General features: G+C 37.8%; 2 protein-coding genes and 1 long non-coding RNA gene across 9 annotated transcripts in view; 2 read left to right on the top strand and 1 right to left on the bottom strand.

Annotated features, from left to right (window-relative positions):
• The window catches only part of KBTBD2 (kelch repeat and BTB domain containing 2), a 330,011-nt gene that overhangs the window by 231,304 nt on the left and 70,775 nt on the right, over positions 1 to 27,932 (top strand). The window lies entirely within an intron of this gene.
• Positions 263 to 27,120, top strand: NT5C3A (5'-nucleotidase, cytosolic IIIA). Of its 7 annotated transcripts, XM_062625509.1 has the most exons (11): positions 15,345 to 15,451; positions 17,838 to 17,888; positions 18,821 to 18,970; positions 21,870 to 21,968; positions 22,419 to 22,488; positions 23,196 to 23,242; positions 23,615 to 23,700; positions 23,952 to 24,041; positions 25,239 to 25,401; positions 25,846 to 26,046; positions 26,506 to 27,120. In XM_062625509.1, exons 3-11 carry the CDS (start codon positions 18,920 to 18,922, stop codon positions 26,605 to 26,607), a joined length of 909 nt encoding a protein of 302 aa, XP_062481493.1. In that variant the 5' UTR covers positions 15,345 to 15,451; positions 17,838 to 17,888; positions 18,821 to 18,919; the 3' UTR covers positions 26,608 to 27,120. The 7 variants fall into 7 exon arrangements, with proteins under 7 accessions (XP_062481495.1, XP_062481490.1, XP_062481491.1 ...); XM_062625511.1 differs by lacking the exons at positions 17,838 to 17,888; positions 18,821 to 18,970 and adding an exon at positions 263 to 434 and having other exon boundaries at positions 15,342 to 15,451; XM_062625507.1 differs by lacking the exons at positions 17,838 to 17,888; positions 18,821 to 18,970 and adding an exon at positions 325 to 463.
• Positions 3,022 to 10,927, bottom strand: LOC134167170 (uncharacterized). Its single transcript, XR_009966120.1, has 2 exons — positions 9,828 to 10,927; positions 3,022 to 7,370 (listed from the first exon to the last, which is right to left on the bottom strand). It is a non-coding gene; the product is annotated as an uncharacterized LOC134167170 (long non-coding RNA).

Genomic DNA, 27,932 nt, shown 5'->3' with positions numbered 1-27,932 from the left:
AACCTCCTAGCTGGTGCTGTTTCCTTTTGAAACCGCTCACAGAAGCCTTTCGTCCTCTGGAGCTCTCTCTCCTTGCTCCTCCACTAGCCGTCACATTCCCTTTCTCCCCCTCTTTTTTCCTCTTGCATGGTAGCGCCGGCCAGGCCACGCGCTCGTGACGTCACTCGGGGAGCCCGCGCCGGGGCTGTGCCGGGTGGGTGAGGACCCGCTCAGGCCGGCTCTGAGGGGGGGGGACGGGAGGGAACTCCCCCCGTGTCCTGCAGCGCCCACAGGCAGCGGCCCCGCTCCGCCGCAGCGGCTTCTCGGTGTGCCCCGGGCGGCCACCATGGATAGGACCGCCGTGGCGAAGATGGGCGCGGTGGCCAGCGCCAGCGTGTGCGTGCTGGTCGGCGGGGTGGTGCTGGCGCAGTACATCTTCACCATGAAGAAGAAGACGGGGAGGAAGACCAAGATCATCGAGATGGTACGTGGTAAGAGGCCCGCTCCGCCGCCGGCCGCACGCCCTTTTCCTTCTCCTTCTCAGGGTGACGCCGCCCTCGAATGTCAGCCCTTTACCTAAAACACGCGGCTCCCTTCTCCTTCACACGCTGCCCTGCAGCTCCTGCTGCAGGCCGACCCCAGGAGTGAGGGCTCTTGTCCAGATGTGTGGGGCTGTGTCTTATGTCCACCCCTTGAGGCGAAGGGGCGGAGGAGGGATGTTGTGGCCGGTTTCTGACCATAAGGACGGGCGCTGGAGGCTGTTCCATCACAGCAAGATCCACTAGCCTTGAAAGCGTCAGTTTCATCCTGTCTTGTCCAGCTTGTGTGTGGCTGTACATAAAGCTATAGGTATATACGGGCCTATATAGGTCTTGGTTGTAATTTAAAAGCCTGTTTGTAAGTTGTTTACAAGAAAAGAGGGCAGGGAGGTGGGAGGAGGGGATGCTCAGCCATCTGTTGAAACTGGGAGGCAATGGCGTGTTCACAGTTACTATAAAAGGAAGATAGAGCTCCTTCTGCACTGCGCTTGTTAAACTTCGTGTTTAGGGTATTATTTAAATATCTGCCTATCAGGTATTAACTGAATGGGGAAAGGTCTTAATTTAGACAATATACTGATTATGCTGAAATCCTTCAAAATTTGAGTTTATGGTTTGGACACTGGTGAAGAACAGTACTGAAGAATGGAACTGAAACTAAATATGCTGATGTTAGCCAATGGATATTTTGTGATCTGCCCTGCAAAACTTTACTAAAAGCTCAGATTTTTTTTATTTTAATTACACATGGAAACATAGATTTCTGCTAAGAGATAGGATTCTGTGTGTAAATTATGAGCTGTGTAACTACTCACTTGCTCACATGTTGCAAGACTTGACTTGAAGTCATAAAGTGCAGTGTGTGGTAACGTGGGTCCAGAAAAGAATTCCACTGTTGGGGTTTCAGTAGTCATAAAGTTGTCATACTTAGAGTTGAAAAAACATGAATGCTGTTTCTTACCATCAGCCACAGCCTTCAGCATTTTGGAGGGGGGTGTCTTGCTTTTTAGTTTCTGTGAGCCCACTTAGCTTGTGGGAGAGCAGAAAGCTTGGATTGTCACTATGGAAAGGGTTAGATGTATTTCTGAGAAAGGGCTCTGGATTCTATGGAAGGATTTGACAAAACTCATTTGAAAACTACTGTGGCATAGCACTGGTTAACTATAAATAACTTTTTTACTTCTAGTGCTGTAATACTTCCAATAGCTTCATCAACTCCTATTCACAATGTCCAATTTGAGCTGTCATTCAGAAAGTGCCTAATAATTGCTAAAGATGTATTTGTATTCACTTTCTGAGCAGTGTTTAAATAGTCTTTTGGCTGGGAAGACTTTAGCTTTTATCTTTGTTGCAAAGATTTTGCCTTTGGTAGAGAAAAAAATCGTTACACCAATGTTAAATTAATTTCTGGTAAGTGAAACTCTTAAGTATGTACTTTAGATAACATTTTGAGAGCTATGTTCTTGAACACAGATCTATGATCCTAAATAGATAAGTCCAAAAATTCTGCTTTCAAGATCAGAGATTTTTCTGAACTTGAAATTGCAAGGGGAAAATAAAGCTTGTTCAAAGCATGTCAGCTATCTTGGGTGGGAATGTTTTACCAGTTGGATGTTAATACTGAACATGTTAATACTATCTGCTGGCTTAGCCAGGGTTTCAACCACTGTTCCAACTGGCAGCTTCCTCAGTTTACAAGCAGTTCATCAGCTGCAAGTCCTCTTTCTCCCTCAGGGAGTATCTTCAGTGGACATGTAATCAGCCTGTGAAATTTCTTTGCAATAAGGGAAACAGTTATGTTTCCTTGGTATAAAGTTTACAAGGGCAAAAATGTGTTTTATGTATTTGTTTTACTTGAATATGCTGCATTCTGGAGAACTTCCTGTAATAGTTTTATTCACAAATGTAATTTGATTTAAGGGTTGTCATTGATAAAACACTGCATCTGGTTTAGTTTATCGCCAGAGAGACCTTCCTTGGAGCTTTGGGGAGGAGGTGTTTTCCAGTCTGTAATTTGGTGCAAGCTGGGGGGGGCGGGCTGGGGGAGAACAGTACAGCTTTATTGAAATGGTTTGGGTTTTTTTTCCTAATCTGTGAGTTACTATAGCAGGCTGATCTTCCATGTTAGATTAAAATTACGGGATTGGTTTTGTATTTTCAGCAGATATTTTTTATTCATATTTCCTTTGGGGAATATTACACTTTGGTTTTATACCCACATTAGACTCAGCATTACGTTAATTTATAAGGTCATCAAAATCAGTGGGGAGCGGGCCTATTTACACCTTAGTTATGTGACTTCAGTTCTCACCAATGAAATATTTCTGTATCATTAACTACAGCAATACTTTTTTTTTACTTTTTTCCTAGTTAAAACAAAACTCATGTAAAACTCAAATGTAAGCAAGAAGCCAACTTACAGTGTGTTTAAAAGCTAAAAGGAGAGTGGACATTACAAATCAAATAGAATATCTATAAGACAAGTTAGTATCGGGGATTGTGACACCAAGAATGTTTAATGTGAAGAGAAGTGGAAAGGATTCTCAAGCACTGTGGAAAAATACAAGGGTAACAGTTTCCTTGTGGAATAACAAACCCCAAGAAATTCTTAAATATCTATCCTACGTTTCTTTACCAAAGTAATTAGAGTGGTACACAAATTTAAACTTAATAAAGGCACCATAAAATTACAGCATCTTAATTGGAAGCAAAGATTTAAGTTTGGAATTCAGGTATTAATGATGTGTCTTCATTGACCATCTGAAGTTTGCAAACAGGAAATTTCCCTTAGGCACTGATAGATCTAGGCAGAGTTAATTTGGCTCCACTTCTGAAATAAAAGAGGCATTAATAGTAAATATACAGCCAGTCACATGAAGTTGTACTCGATGTGTTAAGAAGCAACTGTCACCCAAAGTCTTCTGTATTACTTTGCACAGCCAAATTGCCATCTCTGAAACTGTAAAAGTATTCCTGTAGTCAGGTGAAGGTAATAGTTAGCCACAAGGTTGCTAACTTTAATTTAAAGAGAAGCTTAATAATTAATTAGATTCTTGAAGTAACTTACTAGATGCTGCTTGATAGCTACTTTAAAAGGAGATTAAACCTTACAGTAACAATCTTTTGGACTTTCCAGGCCTGAAACAAGTTTGCAATGAAGTTGTGGATCCTTATATAGCAAATCAGTTCTATTAACAATAGACTTCATTTCTTGCTTACTCCTTGTAAAGCCTTTTAGGAACTCAGCAGAAAAGAGGTGTTCACAAACGAGAGTGAAAAACACTGCCCAAGTCTTTTGATAACACTCATATGCAAGGATTAGTCCATACTAGCTAAAACATGGGGTTAATGTAAGAAAAACTGTTTAATGGGGTAACAGTATTTTTTGTTATTTGTTTCATAAACAACATTGTTGAACTTTGGATTTTTTTCTTGGCAGCTTGTTTATTACTTTTTGTTTGGGTTTTTTTAATTGTATTTCTTTTATAAGGATGAGAAACGTAATAGAGCTGATTGAAACCTGAGTAGCAGACTACCTGAAACTGAGACTTCCTTACTCTCCCAGGTTTCTTATGCAGACAACCGGGCAAATGCTTAGTTACATTTGTCTATTTCTCCATTCTGTCTCTGTGGATCCAATTCCCAGAAAATCAGACTTTGTATCAAAAAAACAATTTCTCTTTTTACAGGAAACTTTCTAGCCAGTCATTGTTAAAATCTCTGGACAGATTACTACTTAATACGTTGGGGGAGGAAAAGAAATGTTGATCTTTGTAGTATTACAGTTTACCTGGAGAGAAATAAGCAAGCAAGAAAGAAGTGAAGTAACTGATTATGTACTTCCCTAAGAAATCAAATAACATATGTGACTGTCATAGGGTTCGTGTGGGGATTTGTTATTATTTTCTTTTACTTGCCAGTCTGTGGTGAGATTGGCATCTTGTTTCATAGGTCATCAGGGGTTTGTGCCACAGACAAAGGATACAGACCTTTACAACTGGCAGCAGTCACATACCTCCCCACTTCATTCTTGTCTTGTTGCTAGTAGCCAGTTGTTAGAGTAACCGTGACGTTACTCCATCATGAGACCTTCACAACATTCTCCACTTGAAGTAAAAGAGTATGTAATAAGTAGCAACCATAGTCAAGAATTTAAATGGCTAGTATGTGAAACTCCTTCATACATACTTTTTCCTTTACAAAGATGAAGAAGAATTCAAGCCTGAGCAAACTGGAATCAATAAAAGGTAGTGAAATGTGAAAGAGCTCCTGAGACCTAATACTGCCCCCTACCTACCGACATGTATGTGAGAGCCTTTATATTATTAGCAGCTGGAGTATTAGAATCATTTTTAGAATACTGTTAAAATTTTAAATCCAAGTTAAATTTTATGAGTGCTGCAGATATAACTATTCCTGTCTTGTTTTTTGTTTAGACTGTGTCCCTCAAAAGAAAAATCACACTGACAGAGTGGTAAACACCAGCATTACTAAAACAAGGTTTTGTTGCCCACGGGCTTTTTGCACAGATACTCATAATACATAATTACCTAGAATGTGGCTTGTAAAGCAAGTTTGTACAGGCCAGGAAACACACTGTAAGCATAGTTTATGGATACAACTTAGATACCACTAATAGGTTTTCATTCTCACTTTAAAATAATTCAGTTGGAAAATTTAAAGATTTGGGTCTTAGGAGAAGAAAAACTTCAATATTCTTTTCTAACACTGTTAAGAATCAAAAAGTAGTCTACTATATACATTGTGTGCATATTAACATTTTACCTTAGTATAATAAGCTGATCCTACAATTGAATCATCTGTTTCAGAAGTAGATTTTAATTTTCTGAATTTGCTGCTACCTTTGAGGGTTTTTTTGATTCACTAAGTCTTGAAACATACATTATTACAAGGAAGGAATGGGTATGGGAAGATCAATTGAATCTTTAATTCTGCATGAGTTTCCTTAGAACTTATCTATCTTCATTATAACAGTTATCAAAAACATAATAATGATCTACGCACCTGAAAATTGAGCTTCAAGTAGTAACTATAAGGAAATGTCAGGATATGATATATATTATAGGTACAGGCTCAGAACAGCTTCTTTGCTGCTTTCTCTTTTGTATGAAGTCTTTGACCAAGCCAGAAAAGCAATCTTTCAGTGAATCTTTCTGCTCTGAAATATATTTACCTTTTCATAAATGCTTACTATGTGTTAAGTCATATTTTCTAAGTGAATTTTTCCTCTTGGCAATAATTATTGGTTGAGCTTTAATAGCATGTGTTCTATTAAACTTCTTCTGCAGATTAAGACCAATAGCAAATACTGCAAGTATTCGTAGAATCATAGAATAGTTAGGGTTGGAAAGGACCTTAAGATCATCAAGTTCCAACCCACCTGCCATGGGCAGGGATGGGTCACACTAAAACATGTCACCCAAAACTCCATCCAAGCTGGCTGACATGTTACCTTTCATTGTCAAATGACAGAAGCAGTAAGAAGGTTTTTTTTAATTGAATGCACATTATCATTGCAAAATTCTTCATATTATGAATTAAAGTTGCATAGCATTCCAACAGTTAGTCTTGAGTTCACAGGAACTATCAACTTGTATTAAAAATACCTAAATTGATCACTGTAGGTATTGAAGAGTGCCAGGGTATGGATCAGTGCATTTATAGGCAGGAGAACACTAGCTGTAAATTCAATAGCAATTTCAAAGGTACCTGCAAATGTAAAAACATCACATTTTGTGTAAGCCTGGAAATCTTTTAAAAATACCTGAACTTTTGAAGTTCTTTCCTTAAAGAAAAGTTAAATAGCTGCCTCTTACCTTTTACTTTCACTTGAATGAATTGCACAATGCAAAATACAGAATCTTTTCCTGTGTTGGCTATTTCCAATTCACTTTAATAGCCTTCAATCCATCAGCCCCTTTCTTCTCTCCGTGTGTGCATATGCACACATATTTGTGCCAGTGTAGTACAGTATACGTTTCACTTCCTGTGAATACTACATCATGGGGGAAGTTCAAGCAAAATAGAAGAGAAGCCCACTGTTAGATTTCAGTGCTTTAATCTGGTGCATTTGTCAGATGGCAATTCATTGTCAGTATTTACATTCTAGCTAGTTGAGCTGCAGCAGACAGTGTAGAGCAGCAGGTGGCACTAGTATCTGTTTGCATCTCTGAAGATGGGTATACACTTATTTTATACGTAACCTCTCATTTAAGAAATCCTGTCCCACAACAGCCGGCATTTCTTGGCCACTACCTGACTCCAGGTCAGACACATACAAGTGAACTGCTCCTGCATGCAGAGGGCCTGGCAGATGCTCAGCACTGTAATTTGGCTGATCTTATCACATGCTAAGTGCAACTGTGAGGCAGGAATAGCTCACAACTATTCTTCCTGGCCTCCTTTCATAACAAGCATGCAGAGATAGGAGCACAGGTAAAACTGGGCAAGAAAGTTGGATAATGTACTGTCGTGAAGGGTGTGGAAAATAAAAAGACATGAAGTCTAACTTTCCCCCTTGCCTTCTTGTGGTCACCTTACTGTGCAGCAGTTGATATGTACTTACTGTTTCTTCTTGGGGCATAGCTCTCTGTATAGCAGTTACACCTTGACCAGTTTCTGGATGTCAGCTGCTTTCTCTTACCCAAAAGTAATCAATCACCAATGGTCAGCTGCTGTAAAACATCAGAGAACTTACGATGACTGCAGTAGGCAGGTTTTTAGTCCCACATCTATCATGCAGCAGCTTGACTGGCACTGTGCCCTGAAGTTGGAATCTGTGGCTGTTGTGCTGGTCACATCTCTCTTAGCTTATTTGTGTGGAGTTTCTGACTGTAAGAAAAAAAAAACCTGCTTATTAAAAGTGCTGGATTTTTGTAATTTGTCTAATCCTTGTATTAATAAAGTGGTTTACTTGAATACTTAAAAAAGTTAAGCATTTTTGCAGTACAAGTGGACATATGCCTAAGGTAGCAGCACACAGGTCAAAGACACCATGTTTAAATACTAAAATTAACTCTATTTTTGTTCAGTAATGCCACAAAGGAATATAGAACTGCACTGGCTTATCTCAGACAATAATTACAAAAATACTCCATAAATAATGTGAATAATGCCTATTGCTAGAAGGAAATGGGGCTTCTGCTTTTATATATGCCAACCTTTAAAACAATAATTTAATTTGCAATTTATTTTTTAAAGAGGTGGGGCAAGGCCCAGATTTAGACACTGAAGATTCATAATGTGTCTGAATACAGAATTTGAGACCTCTTGAGCTGGTTTTGCCACCAAGGATTCCTGTTCAAATATATTTGTTCCTACTTTTTGTCCCCACTTGTCAACTGTTCGTCTGCTTTGGAGATTGGATCCCTGAAATAATTTAAGTTTATTGGGGAGTGGGTTACCCAAGAGTTTGTTCTACTCCACCTTTGTGCTGACAGAATGAATACCACTAAAATGTACCATTAACCCTGCTCCTTGAAAGCTTTCCTTCTATGCTGGAAACTTACAAGTTTTCAGACTAAAAGTGTAAATTTTACACTTACCAGTTACTGATGCAACACTTTTTATCCTGGATTGCATCTGTCTTTGCAACATAAATCAGTTATGGGTAAGCTTGAACCTGGTCTGCATGTTACCATGGAGAAATTTTATGTGAAACTGAAGGGGAGGAATTAGTACAAAAGCAACAGCAGTATTGATACATTAGCAGTAGTAGTAGCGTAGTGCAAAGTATAGTAGTGGTAGTATTACTACAGACTTGTTTTGAACATGTCTCGTAACACTTCCAGAGGGAAAAATGTGCAGAGTTACAAGAAAAAAGGAGCATCCAGTTACATCTTTGAATGGATTCAGCAGTCAGGAACACCCATAAAACAATGGGACAATGGAGGTAAAACAATCCATCGTGCCTCAAGTCATTGTGCTATTATCTTTAAACTGAGTGTATCATATTGGTATTTCATCTTTAGACTTAACAGATACGTTTTTTTCCAAGAAGTTTAAAGAAGGGTCTGTACACAAAGAAAACAGTTAAAAACCTATTGGTCTCAATGTGTAACTTTAACTGGTATACTATATTAGCACTACATTCTTCCATCAGAATCATAGTGTCTGGCAATAAATTGTAGATTAAACTTTGTCCTGCTGACTTTGTTTTCAAACTGGTCCTGCAACTCCACTATTCAAGGGTCAGAGTTTATTTGATCTAGATACAGCATTCTTAGTGGAAAGAAAAATCTAAGCAGATGGGTATTTTTTTCTTAGAAGCAGATAAGAGGAGAATCATCAGCAACTGCTTTAGTCCAGGCCTTGGGCTTAATGCACATTCCACTTCAGATAGTGTTACATGAGAAGTTTCCAGGCAAGCCAACATTTGTTTTAAGTTATTTCCAAGCATACAGATACATACAGAATATTTAATTATAAAAAGTATATATGCAAATGTGCAGTTTCGGGGAAAAAATTGAGGTCATCAGAATTACTGTGCAAGGTGAGCTTTTGCACACCTGATAGCTGAGTAAGAATTTATAAGAATGCCAGAGTATCTACATACGGCCACTTCTTAGAATTCTGTACTGTTTTGAAGAAGGATTAGTTGTACCAAGCACCTCACCTGTAAGCATTCTTTCAGTGAGTGTTAGATTCTGTGTAAGATGAGAGGGAACTGGATCTTTCAGATAGCCAGATTCCAATAGCTATGCTGTTACCACAGCAGTAGTAAAGAAAAAAGAGAGAACCACTCAAATTCCAATTTGTCAAAAATGAATTTTTTATATTCGTGCTCTCTGAAGAAAAACCAGCAGGAAAAAGGAAGAATGAGCAGAAAATAAGATACTTTCAGTGAAACTGAAGCACTGTCCTAAAGAGCAAAAGATTCTCCCTGCCATCACGTTACAAACAGGGAGTGTTGACTTACCTTCCACAAAAGGCCTTGCCCTGATACTGTCTAGCAGTAGTCTATAGCAGAGGCCCAGGAAAATCCTAAGAAAGGGACAAATTGTCCTGATGTTTTTTTCTAGAATGACTTCCCAGCCTCCAGCAGCTTGTGTTTAAGAGACAGTGGCTGTAATTTAACCTGAGCTTTTTTCATGTTGTTATCCAGTACCTTTTTAAGGCTGTGTAAATTTACAGTATCACCAGAAAAGAATTCCCATTCCCACATCTTACTAATTTACTTGTGTGACCTCTAGCTGTCTCCACTTGTTTTGAATGTGCCCCCTGTTAACTTTAGTTGATAATTACTACTTTTACCCAGGAAGAGATAGTGAACAGTCTTTCCCTGTTAACTTTTTCTGTGCCATCCAGTCATTTCTTTTCCAGGCTGAAGAATTCTATTATATTCAGCTGTTCATTGTAGGGAAGGTTTTCATGTCATCGCTCATCCTTACTGCCCTTCTCAGGGCCTTTTCCAGTTCTGCGCTGTCCCCTGTAAGATAGAGAAACCAGAACTGCATTTGGTGTTTAACTTGAGAGTGCATAATGATTATAAAGAGGGCTATCCAGAAAGCATTGGCAAGAACAGGCATCAGTGAAATGCAAATACGGAAAACAACCCAGCAGATTAAACTCTGGCTCAGGTAGGCTGCCATTTATAGACTAGCATTTCCAAGATACATGGTTACTAACTGAAGATCACTTTATCATTTCCAGATACTTGTTGATTATTAAACAGGACTTTGGGGTGGTTTTTCCCCTTTTTTTTCTAACCTATCAGTTTAATTCTCTCCAAAGTGAGGGAAGGGGAACAGAGCCCAGAGATGAGGCGATTCCCCTAACATACAAGTGCAGGCAAAACGTAGCTGCCCTGCACTGTATTCATTCATTCATTCATTCCCAGAACGTTTGGATCTGGTTCCATGTGGCTTGTACCCCATATATACTCTCAGACTAAATTTTTGCCTGAAGTAGTAACTGACAGGAGGAGAGCACATGAAATACTGGAAATTCAGACCTTAGTTACTGTCAGTTCTTCATAAACCTCTATGGAGGATTTTAAATATTGTGTTGATTTCTATTGCCACAGTTCTTGCAGTTCTTTCTGAGTTTTGTAATGTGTAACAATACCTCTGTGTTTGAGAAGTATCTTTGATTAATGTGTAAGTCCATCAAAACCTCTTGCCCTTATTCTGTTCCCTGAACTTCAGTATACCAAGTCAGCAGTGTGTTTGGCTTGCCTTCATTCCGGCTTTCCTGTAAGATTCAAAACGCCTGTTGATATACCACCCAGAGGAAACCTCTGCTTTTAGAATGGCTTTGTAAGCACAAGAGGAAGGTGCATAAGAGACAGTGATGCTGCAGTATCTTTTACTTTCTCATCTGAACAATCAATTCCATATAGAATTTTGCAAGTCACAGCTTCAAATTGAACATCATAATTATTGGTGTATTAAACAGCAAGAATAAATAAGTTATCTGTTTGTTACACATTTTAGTGCATGTGTTATCACTGGTAACATAATGTGTTCAATATAGCCATAAATGGTCAGACTGTAGAACGCAAGTTCTCTCTTATATTGTAAAGAAAGATTTATCTCTGATGAGATCTAACACCAAATAAAATTTCTAATTATGTTTTGTGATACGGCATTTCCTTCCTCTATTTGGTTTTGAGCATGCACTTGGTTTTCTTCCTCTTCAAAATGTGATAGTTGAGTAGGCAAAATAAATTCTCAGCTACAATGGTACTGCTGCTCCTTAAAATGGGTCAGGTCAAGACCCTCACGTTCTTAGCATGTGTCTTCTCTGGATTAATCACAGTTTAATTAATTCAGTCTTTAATAAATTCTTAGCACCTTCCCATAGCAAGTGCTGTTCAAGCTCTTTATGTTTAAACAATCTCTTACATTCCTCATGAGTCATCTCCATAATGCACACACATCTTCATAAACAAACATTTCTGTATTGCATTATACCAGCTGTAAATATGACTAGCACACCACCAGATCTGTACTGAAAAAATAAGTGATATCCAGCATTCCTGCAAGGCAGCCTTCTAAACTTCTGTTTACTCCAGTTTCCTCAACCTGAACATTCTTTTCCTTGTAATGGTCACAAACAGAAAAAGTTATTCCCAGAGCCAGGATGCTGATCATTAACTCAGTTTACTATGGCATGAATAAAAATCATGTTTGAATTAGACTGGTTTATGTCGGTTCCTTTCTTCTGCTTGGTTTTGATGCTTGAGTGCTAAGGTTTGGTTAGCTTTCCCTATCTTGTGGAGGTTATATCAAGTAGTCTGGTTTGGAAAATACGGACTAAGTAGAGTTACTACAAAAGCAAAATTAGAAAACAAATACATGAAGTTTAAAAACATGAAGTTTAAAAACTGATCCCTGCAATAAAATGAAGCATTGCTCAAGTAAAATTGGGCAATATGCTACAGAAATGGCTATGTGTTCAAAGTTGTTCAGTTGTAGTAGGCTCACTAAACAAGAATAAAAAGTAGTAAGCTCATGAAAAGCCACTAGCTAATGTTTACTAATGAATACTGTAGACAGGATTCAGTCACTTCTAATTTTTGTAGCAAATTTTCCAATTAATAGAAATAACTCTTAAATGTGACCTTTCTTGATCTTTAAAGCTGATGGCAATTTAGTTGAAGTATTCAACTTTACTACTTCAAACAACAAAAGTTTAGCTTACTTGCTTATGTAACTTACTTTTGCTGTGTTAATTTCTTTCCACAAATAGGTGCAATGTAGGGCAGAGGTGCGTAAGGACCAGCAGAACCAGTTTTTATTTGCTTCAAACTAAAACTTCCAGTGCCTCATACTCTTTGAGAGCATCCTGAATCCCTGCAAACCAAGTTCACCCAACACACCACCATATAAAGTTGAACATTTTCCTAGTTTGATATCAGTAACAACTCATCTAATGTTCTAAGTGTTGTTCTGTATCCCCTCCCCCCCTTTTTGTCCATAGAATCTTCTGCAGTTGAGATATGGCCCTCAGCCAAAGAGAGAAGGTTAAAATAGAACCTATCTGTTGCAATAGCTATACATCTTTAGTTCATGGTTCTTAAAATATATTTAAATGACCTTTGGTATCATGAGAGTAGAAATGCCAGCTGGATTTGGTTTCTCTCTCTTTCAACAAAGAAGTGATTTTAATTTATCTCTTACCAAAAGTTAAACACTAAACAAAATGCTGACTGACTCAATCAGCAGTAACAGAACATGGTCAGTAGTAGCAATTGTCAATAAACTGTTTGACACACAGGGTTCTTAAGAGTTGCAAAGACAGCTGTCCTTGTTTTGTAAATGAGGAGTTTCATATACCATGTTTTCATTTAAAGTGAAAGTAATTATACTCGTTGAAAAACAGGAAGATATTTTTCTAAGAATTAGGTGTTGGCTGTATTCATGTTTACAGAAATGTTGCTCACGTCATTTTCTGGCTCTTTCACTAACACTGCAATCATTCCTTTAAAAGGCTAATTAGGCTGGTATAGCGAAAATTAGTCTGTAAAAGTTGGACTTTATTTCTGCAACTCTTTTCTTCAACCTTAAATTGGATATAACTTTTATAAAAACCAACAAAACCACACTTTTTTTTTTTTTGTTTACCCAACTTTCATCAAAAGCAAGCTCATTTCCTTTGAATTCCTTGATATCATTAGCATTTTGTTTCTCGCTGAATCACACCATAGAAGTACCAGAATATCAACAGGCCACCTCCACCATCCACCACGTCCCAGTCTTACCTGGGAGGTTCACAAGACTCATTTATAACAGTACCACTGTCACCATTGATATATATATAAAATCTCAAAGGCAGGTACTCCGGAAATTGGATGTATCAAGTGATGTCTTTACCTGAACTCCATGATTCATCTAGCAAGCATATTTTACTTCATTGTTCATAAGATTTTTTTTTTAAATTGTAAATCCAACACTGACATAAGCTTCAGCTTTTTGCAATGCAAGTAATTCATATTAGTTCAAGATCATGTATTATACATATCTTTCTCAAACATTATTATGGAGATACTATTAGCCAAAAGCATGCTAACTATATTAAAATACTATAAAAGGTAGCATTCTCTGTATGTTACCTATTACAACAGTAGACACATGCTGTAACAAGTAGATTAATAGGAGCTATAAATCCTGGCAAATACCAATGCCAGGTATTTTCAATTTACTATATATAGTCTTTGCAGGGATTATGTCATTTTTTGAACACACTTTTCAAATTGTTTTGCTGCTTCAGAATACAGCAGACATATACATGTACATTTGAGGAGATCTTATTCAATTCTAAGATGGTACGTGTTGATGAAATGCGCATGTTTTCTATCAGCAGAAGTAGTTGTTTCATTGGGTCGAAACAGGGGTTCTGATAGAGTACATACTGGCCTCCAGTTGGAATGTGGACACAAAACATATGGATCCATTTAGTAAAAGTCTATTGATTTTTTTCTTTTTTAATGTAGAAAAACAGCATGGAAATTTGTATCACCAATGAATTTCTAGTGTCCTGTAATGGGGTTGGGAGGGGTGGGGTGTAGCTCTAGGGGTTTTGTACATGCTACGTTTCTAACCTGCCCTTGCTTTAGTTCTTATGATTGCATGGGTCAAATTCATGACCACGTATGAATTGGCCTGAACTAGTGATCATAAACCTAAGGTTGAATATGACTGACAGGGTAGCATAGGGAAGCTCGCGCTGTTGCTGTAGTAAGAGTTAACTTCGTGTGACACTTCCTAGTGTTTACACAACTTCAAAGTGTAAATATGGTTAGACAATACTTCCTTCATACTCTGACAGCAAAATAGAGATTCCTTTTACATGCATCTTCTGTGGTACCTAGTTACTGTCTTTGATAAGGCAAATTACAAACTTCTGAAACATGTTGTGGCACCTTGTCTCTCAAAAATCCTGACAAACAAGCCTCCTTGATTTCCTGTTTCAGTATCACATAGATAATTACAGTCAAAGCAAAGATTAATTAAGTAATTTGCTGCTTCTACACAAATAAATCTGTGCTCCCTCCTACACGTTCATGAGACCATGTCAAGCTGCTGTAAGAAATTTGACGCTCTGCAACAGGAAATCCTAAAACACCTGGAAAGGTCTTGTAAAAGGGTTAAAAAGTAATTAAGTAGTAAATTTCTGCTTTGAAAAACAAGCGTCTTCCTCTGTTAGAGCAGCCCCAACTCGCCTGCTGCATCCACGAAGGCTGTTCATTCAGCGCAGGTCAAATGTTCTGTTGTTGGTACAGCAACTGATGGGCTGTAAGCCCGGCAGTCTGTACTGCTGAGCACAACAAACTGCTGTGCGCTGCTGATGTGCGTCACAGGACCCTGGGGTTTTGCATGGGGATTAGTCAGGCTGCATTTGGAAACGCCCTCAACTGCACCCTGTGCTGCTATATTAGTGCTTCTCAAGCAAGAGGAATTTTCTTTTGCTTCTGGCAGCTGCTCTTGCAAAACCCTCTGGTAAGTGTGCATAGCTTCTGTCAACAGCAGTCTTCTGCCTGCGTTTTTAAGCCAAGGTTATGAGCTGCAGCATTATTTACGGTTGTTTATTGTAACAAACTCTATTTTTTGTATAAAAATTTGATACCAAAGAACTGGCAACAGCAGCGAAGGAGTAAATATATTTACCAGTTTGTATTGAGTAGATGAATTCAGCTCTGCTTTTAAATACGTATTAGAGCAGCCATGTAAGTGTGGGTATTTTCAGAGGGACGTAGCTCTGTACCATGCATGTCTGCGTTTGTTTCTGTACAACAGGAGTAGCAAAGATCACATAATACAGGAGACCAATTCTTAAAAGGATTTGGTTGGTTTTTGTTGGCAGCCTGCATGCAAGCCCTGCGTCTCTGGACTCTGCTTGCCACCTATGCTGTTGCAGTAGGACAAAATCAAGGACAGAAGAATCAGGAGTGCCCTAAGCTCAACACACAGGTATTCTCCTTTAAATGCACAAGAGGAAATGCTGTTGTCATGTTTTCTCTGGAAGCTCTCTCTCCAGATTTTTCTATATGTTTTAGTTTGGGGGAAAAAAACAGTATCCAAATCCAGCACATTAAGTGTAAAAGGATGTAAACAATGAAACAAAACAGGAAAAAATATTTTTAGTACACATCCTATTCAGTTTCTTAAAATAGCTTAGGTAGTGACAGGTTATTTCATAGAACCTGTGCTGGGTATCTAGTTTTGCAGCATGTTATCAAGCAACTGTGAAGATACTCAGTGTTCTGTGTTTTTCATTTCCAAAATAACATTTGCCTGTTTACTTTTCAGATAAGTAGTCCTAAGGCTATTTCTTGGCAAAACTACCAAAAAAGTGATTTGTAATACTAGTTACTAAGGATTTCTTACTACCATATTTGAGTTTACATCATACAAATAAAAAACTGACTATGTTTTTATAATTACAGATGAATATCTGTCTGTCCTGAGCTCAGGTTATGCTAGCAGATTGCATGATCACTAGTGCAGGTCTCCTGACTAGCAGCACCTAATGGTGTGTCTGATGCAACCATGCTGACATCCAGTAGCTTTTAATGTTCCTGTCTGAAAGATAAGCCTACTCACAGCTGGAGCTGCAAAGAGAAACCTTTATTGCACTCATGGACCACAATTCAAATTGTCTGAATTCAGAGCCAATCTTGCTTTATACATATAAGAGCACATGTAGCTATATATGAGAACATAGAGATGGAGGAAAAGATACACACCCACTCCCACCCATTCTGTGGTTTTGTTACAGCTTCCCTGCTTCTTGCAGCTCGTACATTGCAAATAGCAGAAGTTACATGAAAAAGGTTGCATGCTTTTCAAAAGCTTTTTGGTAAGCTTTGCTTTGTGAAGTAGATGAAAGTAATGCTCTGTAGTAATAGCAAAAAGAAAAAGGGAGTGGAAAGTAAGATGTAAATTAAGGAATGTGCCCCTTTTCTTACAATTTCACCAAACTGTTACTTTCTGACACCAAGAGCACTGAAACCAATTTTCTGTAGCTTGCCAAGGTATCAAATTTCAGAGCTATCACTGATGCCATGTCCTGCCCTTTTTGGTACATGTCCATAAGTAAGTATATGTGATAGCTAGTCTCAGACCTCAGAATCGGGCATCTGCAGTTCCCAAAGTAAATGCCATTTATTCTTGGTTTGTACTCTTTTACATGGAAGCTGTCACCATAGACTAGAATTTACAAATAATTGACTCCTATCCATTTAATCACTTTGATTTGCAATTTCGTTGTTTGGAAATTACATTAATAGTTCCCTCTCCCTGCCAGCCCACCCCTGTGTGTCCTCTGTGTCAAAAGATAATAGGTTTGGAACATAGTCTAGTGTATGCAGGTTTACCAGGAAAAGAGGAAAAAAGAAACTGTGTGGTAATTGAGATTTACTTATTCAGCCACAATGCAGGGTGTTTGTTTCCTTAGCAGTGATTTTTGGGATCCACACTGGTCTTTTTAAACTAAAACCCAGCTTTGTCAAGTAACGTAGGCTTACAGGTATCAGCATAAAAATACTTGCCCCACTTTTTTCATGTCCTCAGTTTTGATGATAACATCTTATATTTGTAGTTATTACTAGTATTATTTCAGGCTGTGTATCAAGATTTGATTATGAAATGAGCCGTATCTCCATGTAGTTAAGATAGCAAGTCATTCATCAGCTCATCCTCCCCAACTTAAAACTACAGATAGTGAAAACCAAAAGAAGGTCCCACAATCATCCTTTATAGGAAATTTCCCTTTTTATTGAACTTCTTTGTTTGTTATTTTAAATCATAGGGACTTAACATTGTTTTACTGGGTAGGGGAAGAAAGTAACTGCTCTATCTCCAGCACTTGGTAGATTCAAAAGTTCAGTGTAATCTTAACTCCAGAATATGACACTCCACCTGGTGCACACAATCAGTTACTAATTCCCTAGGATACTCAATTGGAAATGCTTGCTATGGCAGCTGTGAATTCACTTGGATACCTGCCTTTCATTTTAGTGATCATCACCAACTCTTTTTTTATAATTGAACTGATGGAGCATGCACTTAGATATAATCTGTCTCAAATACTAAGAAAACAGCACCCAGATAGAACACAAAAGCAGCTTTGTTTGCACTCATAGAACGGTTTAGATTGGAAGAAGCCTTAAAGATCACCTAGTCCCATTCCTGCTATCCAGTTGTATGTAGGAAACTATTTCAAAACTAGAATTCAGCAGGGTCTTTACAGTAAATACTTCTCTTTATTTAACCCAGATGCATGTCTCAGGTACTAAATAGACTTGTAATTTCCAGAACTATCCTTGTTGTAAATGACCCATTCTGTGGTTTGTAGGACTGGGGGATTTCCAAAGCTGCGTGAATCCATTACGGTTCATTCATCAAGGTATGAGTCTTAACATCATTAGCTACAAAAGAATTTCCTACATCCTTATTCCCATTACCTGCTATCACAAACAAGCAGATCTTTGTTTTTCCTTTTCATAAATTCAGTTAAGCTCAACCTTTAAAATAATCTTGTTCAGTTTTGTTCTCTTTGCTTCTCTTTGAAGGCTCCTTAAAAATGTCAGACTGGAAACTTAAATGTATTTCTGCCCAGCATAGAAGTCAATTACAAATTACCTTTGTGAGTTGTCATCTTAACGTGTTTTAAATGAGACACTGGCCCCTGAGCTAGTTCAGTAACATATAGATATCTTTAGTAAGAAAGCAAAACTCTTCTCACACTTATAAAATGACAGGATAGGGAAACATAAATAATTCAATAGGATGTACTTTCAGAACAACAAAATGTGAAATTCCTTTTCCTGTGGTTATGTACGTAAAGTTCTCAGTATAGAAGCTCTTTGCTCTGAAAAGCTTTCTTGCCTTTGTTAGGTGCTGTGGAGATTTTTGTTCAGGTATTTCTCCATATGTGTTCTTCCCCAGCATCAGAATTTGGGGCCTTTTGTGTATATTGAGTTGACTCTTACAGCTTTCTTAACCAATTAATAGAAACACAAATTTTAGCAAATTGACTGAAATGTTCTTTACATTCTTTCACTCTTTGTTCATCAGTTCTTTCCAACTTGAATCTGCTTGTCTCTTCTGACTCTTGACAAATGGCAAATATACAAGAAAAAGACAAGAGCTAGTCTGGGAGCCTGGTATTGAAGGAGCCAATTTGCCAGAAAACTGGTGACTGCTTATTTGACAGTTTCATTTACTTCTAATGATAAAGCCTAAATAAAAGAACTAGTTAATGTGCAGTTGCAGATTCGAATACAAAGAACTAGTGATGGGGACAATGGCTATTTCAACTAACCATATTTGTCTGAGGCTTTATCAGATGCCATACCTATAATGAAGATGTGGTTTTGCCTGTGAAAGTGCCTGTGAGACTGAAATTGCCTGAGTTATACTTGCTGCAGAAGACTCATGTTTTTCACCCTTAAAATAAAATCCTCTTCAACTGACTTCAATTCTTATGTAAAAATGAAAGATGTATTAGAAGTAAATGTATCTTAAAAGCTGATCTTGAGTAGAAGTATCAGTTTACAACTTCAGAGCAACTTTCATCAGACTTACAGTCTTAAGTAATGTCTTCTTTAACACCATCTACTAAAGTGTTTACTAAGGAGGTTTTTCCTCAGGTTGTTTCAGAAACTTACAAAAGGCATGTCTGAAATCAAACAGTAGCAAACAATCCAGCTTTCCTCATACAGCCTTTCCCTCTGATCTCTCCATCTCCCCCAACATCTGTTCTGTTTAAATCAATTATATTAGGAAGTCTGTTGCTTAGAATCTTAACTAAACCAAGTAATGCTTGAACTACTTCTTAGAAAAACATGATTTAGATTCCATTTTAATTTTTGCATGCCAAGTCTAAAAATACATGTATCATTTGCCTCTTGAAAGTCAAATGAATTAGATGAGCCAATTTACAGTGAAAATGTTACAAAACAGAGTCAAATTGCTTCATATTCCATTATAGAGAAAAAATAGTGTATACTCACCAAACCAGTGGTAAGGTTACTTTTGTTTACCAGCGCTGTATGACAACCAAAAGAAATACCATGAAACATCTGTGAAGAGTTGTTAATATTTCACTTTATGAAGCTACATGTGTTGATAATTGTGAATAAATATCTAAAAATGCTTTGTAACTGTATTTCTCAAAAGATTAGGGAATTCTTTCATGGATATTTTCCAGGGATTTTATTTTTTGTTAACACTCAATAACTTTCTCAGTGACTCCCAGGTGGGATGTAGCTGATCTGTTTCTTTCTGAGATTTATAAAGCAAAGAAGTAGTGAATAACCTGTCAAGACCTCAGAATTTTTGGCAAGGTATTCTGGTATAGGTATTTTGGATGGGTGGAAAACCGTGAAAATAATCAGACTCGAGATTCAGGTTTTGGAAGGATTTTTATTTCCTGTTTTCATTAGTGTCTTCAAGGGTATCAGCCAGAAAGTAGCAACAAGCATACTGGGGATTAGAATTACTTGTTATACGGAAAAATTGGAGCTGATGTGGATGAAAAGATACAATCCAGCAAGACTAAATATAAAATAGAGCACTTTGTGTAACTACCTGTTTCTGCCTAGGAGTAATTCTGAAGAATTGGTCATTACCAACTGAATTTGAATAACTATCACTATATTCATGCTAGCAAAGTAAATAGATTCAAATGTGAATGCAAACTTATTACATAGAGTCTAAAATAGCCCTTCACATCAGGCCTTTTCAGAGTGCAGCAGAAAGGTTGTGCCCATAGTTACGGATGCTGTGTTTCAAGAATGGTTCAAATGGATGGGCTGGGACAACATCAAGAGTTGTCAGAGGATTAGAAAACTGTGCTCTGCAAAATAAGATTGAAGGAACTGGGGTTCTTTAGTGCAGGAAGAAGGGGGAAAATATCCAGCAAGCACCTGTGAAAAAGAATACTTTCCTCCAAGTTTAATGGCCTAAAATTACAGTATGGAAGGGTACATAGAGATTAAGCAAACTTTTCTGAACATAGTTGAGCACTAGAATAGATAGTTGAGAAAAGTGAGGAACATGCGAGTAGTTTTTGAAGAATGGGTTAGACAAGTATCTGCTGAGAACTATGTAGCTGTAATAGTTTGCTCCTACCTGAGGGCAGAGTGGACTAGAGCCGATATTTAAAGGTACCTCCAACTCCTCCTTTTCCCTGACACACAAGTGTCTTTTCCATTATAGAAACAAGTGTTTGCAAGACTTTAGAACGTCATCTTTTTCTTAAATTATAACCTAATTGCAGTTTGACTGCAAGGCAGTTGTTAAAGGCTTAGCAGTATTGAAAGCAGGACAAAACAGTGTTGTGTGACTTAGTAATAATTGGTGATATGAGAACTCTGGTTCCAGAAGTGTGTCTGGAAACAGAAGCTGCCTCTTTTTCAGTTGGCTCACTGCAGAAAAGATTATGTGCTCGGTATGAGACAGGGAAAGCTGAACAGTCAGGATGAGAGAAATGAAATTCTAGCACTTCATCATCTCTAAAGTTATAGATACAGAAAATAAACTGTACTAATCAGAAATGCCCGTGTAGACAGACTGCAAATGTCTGATGCCTCTGCGGTGGGAAGAGTCCATACGTGATTATAAAGGTAGGAAATACAGGGCAAATTGGAAATTTCTGTCAGTAAGTAGTTCTTTCACCATTTCTGCGAGGTTGAAGATAAACTTTTAGAGTGAGTAAAGGCTTGGGGGGGGGGCTGGGGGGGAGGGTGTTGTTTGTGGAGGAGTAGGAGGTTTGTGGTTTTTTCCTTTATTTCCTAATTCAGCATTTCTCATAGTATTTGAGAAATACTCTTCAAAGGGATTACGGAAAATGATTGATGGACCAGCTCAGGAGCAGGGATTACTATTCCGCCTTGTTGTACTGGAACAGTCGGTTGACACATGCAGCATTCCCAACAATACAAGCAGTGTCTAAAGTCAGCCTGTGTTCTTTATCTGTGTTGAAACTTTAAGGGCATATTAACCGCACAAAGAGCTAGTTTTAAAGTTCACCATCTCCAATTGACATACTTGACCCACAGGGTGATCCCATACATCTTGTTTCTATATATATCCCTTATTCCCTACAAATACAGTTGCATTTTTGTGCGAGTGTCAGCCTACTGAATAATTTGATATTAGGAAAGGAAATTAAAACAGATGTTGAAAGCAAACAACTGTATGCAATCATCAGTTAATACATCTAGAGTGTTTTCTGTTTCTTCTTGCTCTTGTCTTCCTGTCCCATGCATGGCACGTAAAACTGTTAATAAATGCAGAGCTTCCAAGCTGATAGATAGTAGGTATTACCTAGTAAGTTTTCCTCTGTAAAGTGGATTTCTGTCTTTGTTCTTATTCTTCATAGATGCCAGAGTTTCAGAAGAAGACTGTCCATATTAAGGACCCAGGGAGAGTAGAGGAGATTATCTGTGGCCTCATCAAAGGTGGAGCTGCCAAACTTCAGGTAAAGATAGTAGAAGGTGTAACCATTTCAGAATGAAAGCAATCATGCAATTGGCGCTCTATGCCAGAAAGTTTGAAAAATATATATATATATATCTCTAAAAAAACAGAAGTCAGCCTTCAAGAGATCTCCCAAATTTAAATGGTAACTCTTCTTTGTTGTTGTTGTTGATTAAAGTATAATTCAGCCAGACACTGGTTAAGTAAATGAGATAAACATGTAATTTCAGGAAATATTTTAACCAAAGGAATTAGAAAAACAGTTGTGTTAGAAAGAAGTTACTCTCATGGGCTATACTAGTTTGCATTACAGCAGTTCAGTAGAATAGGGACATTTCTGTGACACATGCTACTGAGCTCTAGGTATTGTTGATCATTCAGAATTTCTAGCCATTCTTTATTTTGTCCCTCCATGTTGTAAGACAGTTTTGCTTTTTCTTCCCTTAAATAGATTATTACAGATTTTGATATGACATTAAGTAGATTTTCCTACAATGGAAAAAGATGTCCAACTTGCCATAGTGAGTACTTTTTTTTTTGTTTAATGGAGATTGGTTTGTTCACTCCTTTTAGTTTTTCCTACATTTTAATTTTCTATCCAATTTATTTCCTAATATGTGAGATTTTATATTGACTTGTTACGTAACCTGTACATCCTAATGAAGAAGTATCCTAGTGACTGCCTGTATGTGGTTTTATGCATATACATTTTAATAACAATCTGTGTGAACTGAGATCAGTTAAGTTGTTTTAGCTGTGAATGACATTAATTTCTGAACTATAATGTGCTAGTAGCGCAATATGGTAGGGTCGACTTACATTTAAGAGCTGGTAATATCCCTGAGGCCTGCAAGATCCAGATAGTAAACTCTTCATAATTCTCGGCATTTTTATCCTGTAGCCTTTTAGAATAAAGAGAATCCATTTACTAAAGAAGTGGGAATCCTAAAACACATCGGAGGGCTCATGATGATTTCAGAAAGTTAAATCTCAAGAAACAGATAAGAGAGCTTGTAATTGACCTTTTAATTCAGAGATGAGGGGAAGGACATCTTCATGCTTATGAAGAGAAATGTGCCTTTTACTGGTTGTGGGTAAGGAAAGTTCTGAGGAAACATAGTGGTGTGTCATCAAACTTTGCCATCTGTGCCATTTACACTATTGTAGAGCAAAGCAAAGGAAATACACTATCCTGTTTTAACACTTCTTTTTTTCACCACCCCCCCAGACATCATTGATAACTCTAAGCTCATCACAGAAGAATGTCGGAAAAAGGTAAACAGAAAACTTACTAGCTGTTGGTTTGTTGTACAGACAACTGGTATAGACAACACTAGCTGCGCTGTATGTTGAATTACATAGCAGCACAAGAAAAGGGATCCAGTCTTTAAAACCCTGAGCTTTCTCACTCAAGAAACTGAGTGAGATTGAAAGAAATCCCACCACTAAGAAGTGAACGGAAATATTTGTATTCTTAATAGCAGCACGTAGTTAATTTTAACAGCATCCGCTTTTTACAAGCTATCTCTTTGTTCAAAAAGCATTTCAGATCCCATTGTATCTAAATAATGTAATCAGAATGGTTAGATAAATACCAAGAGTTGATTAATGTATCTTTCTGAAATATCTGATGTTTTTTCCCTTCAGTTATTGCAGCTGAAAGAAACCTATTACGCCATTGAAATTGATCCAGCTCTCACTATTGAAGAAAAATATCCATATATGGTAGAATGGTAAGAGACATCTCCCATCTTGAACTAAGATTCAATTTAGTAAGTTTTTAAAAGGAAATTAATAGCAGTAATTAACTTTAGTTAATGCATGAACTGAATTAATCTCTTTGAGTGTTGTGCAACAGCTGGTTTTGCTTTGCTGCTAACTTGAATGAGCAAGAATTAACCATACAGGATGCTTTTCATCATGGGATTTAATGAAGGGTGAATCTTCTTAAGCCAGTTTCAACCTATTTTTGTTTCTGTTCTAGGTACAATAAATCTCATGCGCTTCTCATTGAACAAGGCTTACAAAAGGATAAGTTTGCAGAAGTTGTGAGGGAATCTGATGTTATGCTGAAGTAAGTTCCTTTTGATTAAATGATACTGGTTTGGAACATTTTCTGTAGATTCTTACTGGGTGTTAGGGGCAGAGGAGAGGAAGCAGACACCAAACAACATTCCCGAGAACACACCTTAATCTTGCAACATAGCAAGCTCTTCATGCTCCCAGCTCATTGGTATGTTGCAGCTAAATGCCTGCAGTGATCACAACAGTGTAAGCTAGAGATCTGAAACTGGGTTTTGTGGGGTTTTTATAGTCCCATCTCTACAAGCTTCGTTTCTGTAGACTCATCCTCTTGAAATTGCACTGGTGATGCTTTTTTAAAGGGTAATGCAGAGATCAACTTTGCTTTGAGAAATATCCCCTAAAATAGTTTTATCTGGGATAAAAATGCAGCAAAATACCTTTCATATGTTATATTAAGTATTATTCTTCCTCTATGGCTAAAGGCAAGTTTAAAAGCCAGCAAAATCCCTGCTTGAAATGTGATGGGGCTACTATATCTCTTAAAGTTCTCCAAACTTGTTGGTAAATTTTGGATGACTGAAACAGGATGTTAGAACTTCACTTGTGGAAGTGTTTGTGTATCACACTGACTAAATTCTTATTTTCCACAAAACAGACAAGCACATGGTCTCTTTTAAAGGTGAAATTCTACCCATCAGTGTCTGTGTGGAAAAAGCATATGTAGATGACATTCCCTTGTTCCTGGTATAGCATATATAGCTTTGATTGGGTACTAAAAAGTAGAAACTTTCAGAAAAGAGCCACAATAAACATTCTCAGGATTTAAAAGCAAAACAAGATGTGCTTTATGGCAGTAACCCTACAGAAAGTCAAAAGTTAAGCAAGGAAGATGGAAAGGAGATGTACAGACTTCTGCTAGAGAGTTCTACTACTCATTTGATTGTTCTGGGGTGTTTGGGGAGGGGACATTGGTTTTAATTCTTTAATAGATCTTTTGGGGGAAATAAGACTATACAGACCAAGACCAGAGAGCTTGATGCTGCAGTTTCTTTCTAAAACTACATGTCTTATGTTGTTAGGCTGATGGTTCTTGCTAACCCAAAAAGATGAGGTAAAAGAAGAAAGTGAATGCTCAGGGAAAATTCATTCTCTTTTCCAAAGATGATGTAAATGTCTTCTGAAAACTTGGACTTCTGTTGGCTTTCTTTATTGGAGATCTGATTTGTATTTACATTCTGTGTTGTAGAGAAGGATATGAGAACTTCTTTGATAAGCTCAGTGAACATAATATTCCTGTGTTCATATTTTCTGCTGGGATTGGGGACATTCTTGAGGAAGTTATCCACCAGGCTGGAGTCTACCATCCTAATGTCAAAGTGGTTTCCAATTTCATGGATTTTGATGAAAATGTATGTATAACACATTCTTACATGACTGTTTGTGGTATTTAGTAGCTATATATATATATATATATATACACACACTACAAGATGAATATTTTAATGCAACAGAAAATCAGAATTGCGTACTCAGCACTCTCCCAGGCAAAACAGAAGCAAAGGATAACAGTTCAAACACTGTTAGCATGGTGTGACTAAGATACCATTCATTCCCTTGAATGACAACCTCACACTCAGCCCAGTACAGCACCACTCTTCCTCCAGGCAGGGAGAATTGCTGTCTGTCTAGTCTTAACAATGCTATTGCAGTGATCACATTATTTAACAGTAATTTATCTTCTTCCTCCTTAGATATTACATTTCAACAGTAATACCACCTCTTTAATTCTAGATTCTGTCGTGTCTGCATGACACTAGAAATAACTTCAGTGTTTTGTTGGGTTTTTTAAATAGGGGGTATTAAAAGGATTTAAAGGAGAATTGATTCATGTTTACAACAAACATGATGGTGCCTTGAAGAATACAGAGTACTTCAAGCAACTAAAAGACAACAGTAACATCATACTGCTGGGTGATTCTCAAGGAGACTTGAGTATGGCAGATGGAGTAGCAAACGTTGAACACATCCTTAAGATTGGTTATCTCAACGATAAAGTAAGTAGCCTAATCTAGCCTTGTAAACATTGAATGAAACAGTATGAGTTAGAAACAGGTCCATTATACTAAGCTTCAGGTATCAAACCACATGTTGGCATGACAACATGTTTTGTTGTCATGCACTTCTGTTTGCATTCAGGAGAGAGGAGACTTCAGTTTTCTATTTTTCTCAGCCTTTCAGGAAGCTGAGGAAGTAGTTTTTCTTTTAGGTATCTTTATGTGTGAGATCCTGGAATAAACATGAGGTCCTGTATCCTTTAATGCATACACAGTTATGTCAGGCCACTCCTCCTCTGTCCCCCCATGCAATTCACTCATAGGAGCAATACATATTTGCATGGCTTATTTCCTGAATTTGGTGGCAAAGACTGGGCAATATTTTATAGACAAAACCTCTTCATATATAATTAAATATACAACTAAGCAGATCTTTCTCTTTATCCCTTCTGCAATTAGGTAGATGAGCTTTTGGAAAAATATATGGACTCTTACGATATTGTCTTGGTGAAAGATGAATCCCTGGAAGTTGCCAACTCCATCCTACAGAAAATCCTGTAAACTGCAGTCTCAAGTTACTCCATTCCTTCCAGGAGGCAACTGGACAGAAGAGCAGCACATTGGTGCTGTCTTAGCTCACTCATTTACAGAACTGTTTAATTTAATTTAAACCTTTTATCTTCATTTTGGTATTTTGAAATACGTATGGCATCCATCGTCAACTAGAAGCTCCCTTTACTGCTCTTATGCTGTTGTTTGTTGTCTCACACTCCTGTTATAACTAGATTTAAATTGGATTTATAGATGTGATAAAGCGCTCCTGATGGGATAATATGGTGCAATGTCGTTTAATCAGGCATTTCAGAGGAGCATTTTAGAAACTGTGGCTATTTTGTACTATTGAAGATGTGAACGTTCTGTGACTGAGCAGCGTGCACATTTGTGTTTTCTTCTTTCAAAGAAGAGATTTTGGTCTCAGCTGCACTTCGAAAGATCTTACTCATATGCTACAGACTTTCACACAAGTCTTTTCTACATATATTTTTCATCAGTAAAAATGCTTTATTCACCCAATTCAGGCAAAGTGTTTCTTCTTAACAGATTTTTGTATCAGTACGAAATATTCTGTATCCTTACTGTTTCATTATCCTCTGTGGATTGGGAAGAATGTTTGAAGTTAGTATATCTGAGATAGTGTTTCTCCATCTTTGTAACAACAGAGAGTTTCAGAAGCTGAGAGTCCAGTCATAACCTCAGCCCCTTTTCAGGTCTTTTGTGTACTACTCCACTTGTAGCCTGCTGCTTCATGTCAAAGCTAGCATGGATCATCTAAAGGAATTTCTCTTGGAATTCTCAGCTGCCACAGGCACATAAAATCAAAACAAAGCTAGATCCTAATCTTGGATTTAAGAGCTGACTTAACCATGTGCAAAATTGAGTTTTCTTGCTACCAGCCCCATGCCTCAGAGTCACTTAAGGAACACCTCTCCAGACTGGCTTTGGGTCATATTTCTACTCTCTGGAAGTTGTAAGCACAAGCATCAATACTACATCTAGCTCTTCTAGTTTTGTTCTGCAGGTCCTCTCTGTTTAAACACCTACTGAATCTTCATAGGATCACAGAACAGTTCAGGTTGAAAAGGACTTTAAAGATCACCTACTCCAACCCCCCACATTGAGCAGGGACATCTTCAACTAAGTCAGGTTGCACAGAACCACAACAAGCCTGGCATTGAACAATGCCAGGGATGGGGTATCCACCACCTCTTTGGGCAACTCCTGCCAGTGTTTCATCACCCTCGTAAAATACTCCTTCAGGAAGTGTGTCCCCTGTACTGAACGCATGACTGTACCTCCCAGCATAATGTACAGAATGATACAGCTTA

Source organism: Pezoporus occidentalis, unplaced genomic scaffold, assembly GCF_034315485.1.
Source record: "Pezoporus occidentalis ecotype Australia unplaced genomic scaffold, CSIRO_AGI_Poc_V1 ctg28, whole genome shotgun sequence".
Taxonomy (NCBI): domain Eukaryota; kingdom Metazoa; phylum Chordata; class Aves; order Psittaciformes; family Psittacidae; genus Pezoporus; species Pezoporus occidentalis.
Note: the sequence above shows the minus strand (reverse complement) of the source record. Positions and strands in the feature narration are given on the sequence as shown.

Excerpts from the sequence above, each read along its gene's own strand:
- NT5C3A (XM_062625511.1), top strand. The coding sequence starts at position 326 with ATGGATAGGACCGCCGTGGCGAAGATGGGCGCGGTGGCCAGCGCCAGC. Across the intron at positions 15,452-21,869 it reads GCCCTAAGCTCAACACACAG|ATGCCAGAGTTTCAGAAGAA; the intron begins GTATTCTCCTTT and ends TATTCTTCATAG. Across the intron at positions 22,489-23,195 it reads AAGATGTCCAACTTGCCATA|ACATCATTGATAACTCTAAG; the intron begins GTGAGTACTTTT and ends CCACCCCCCCAG.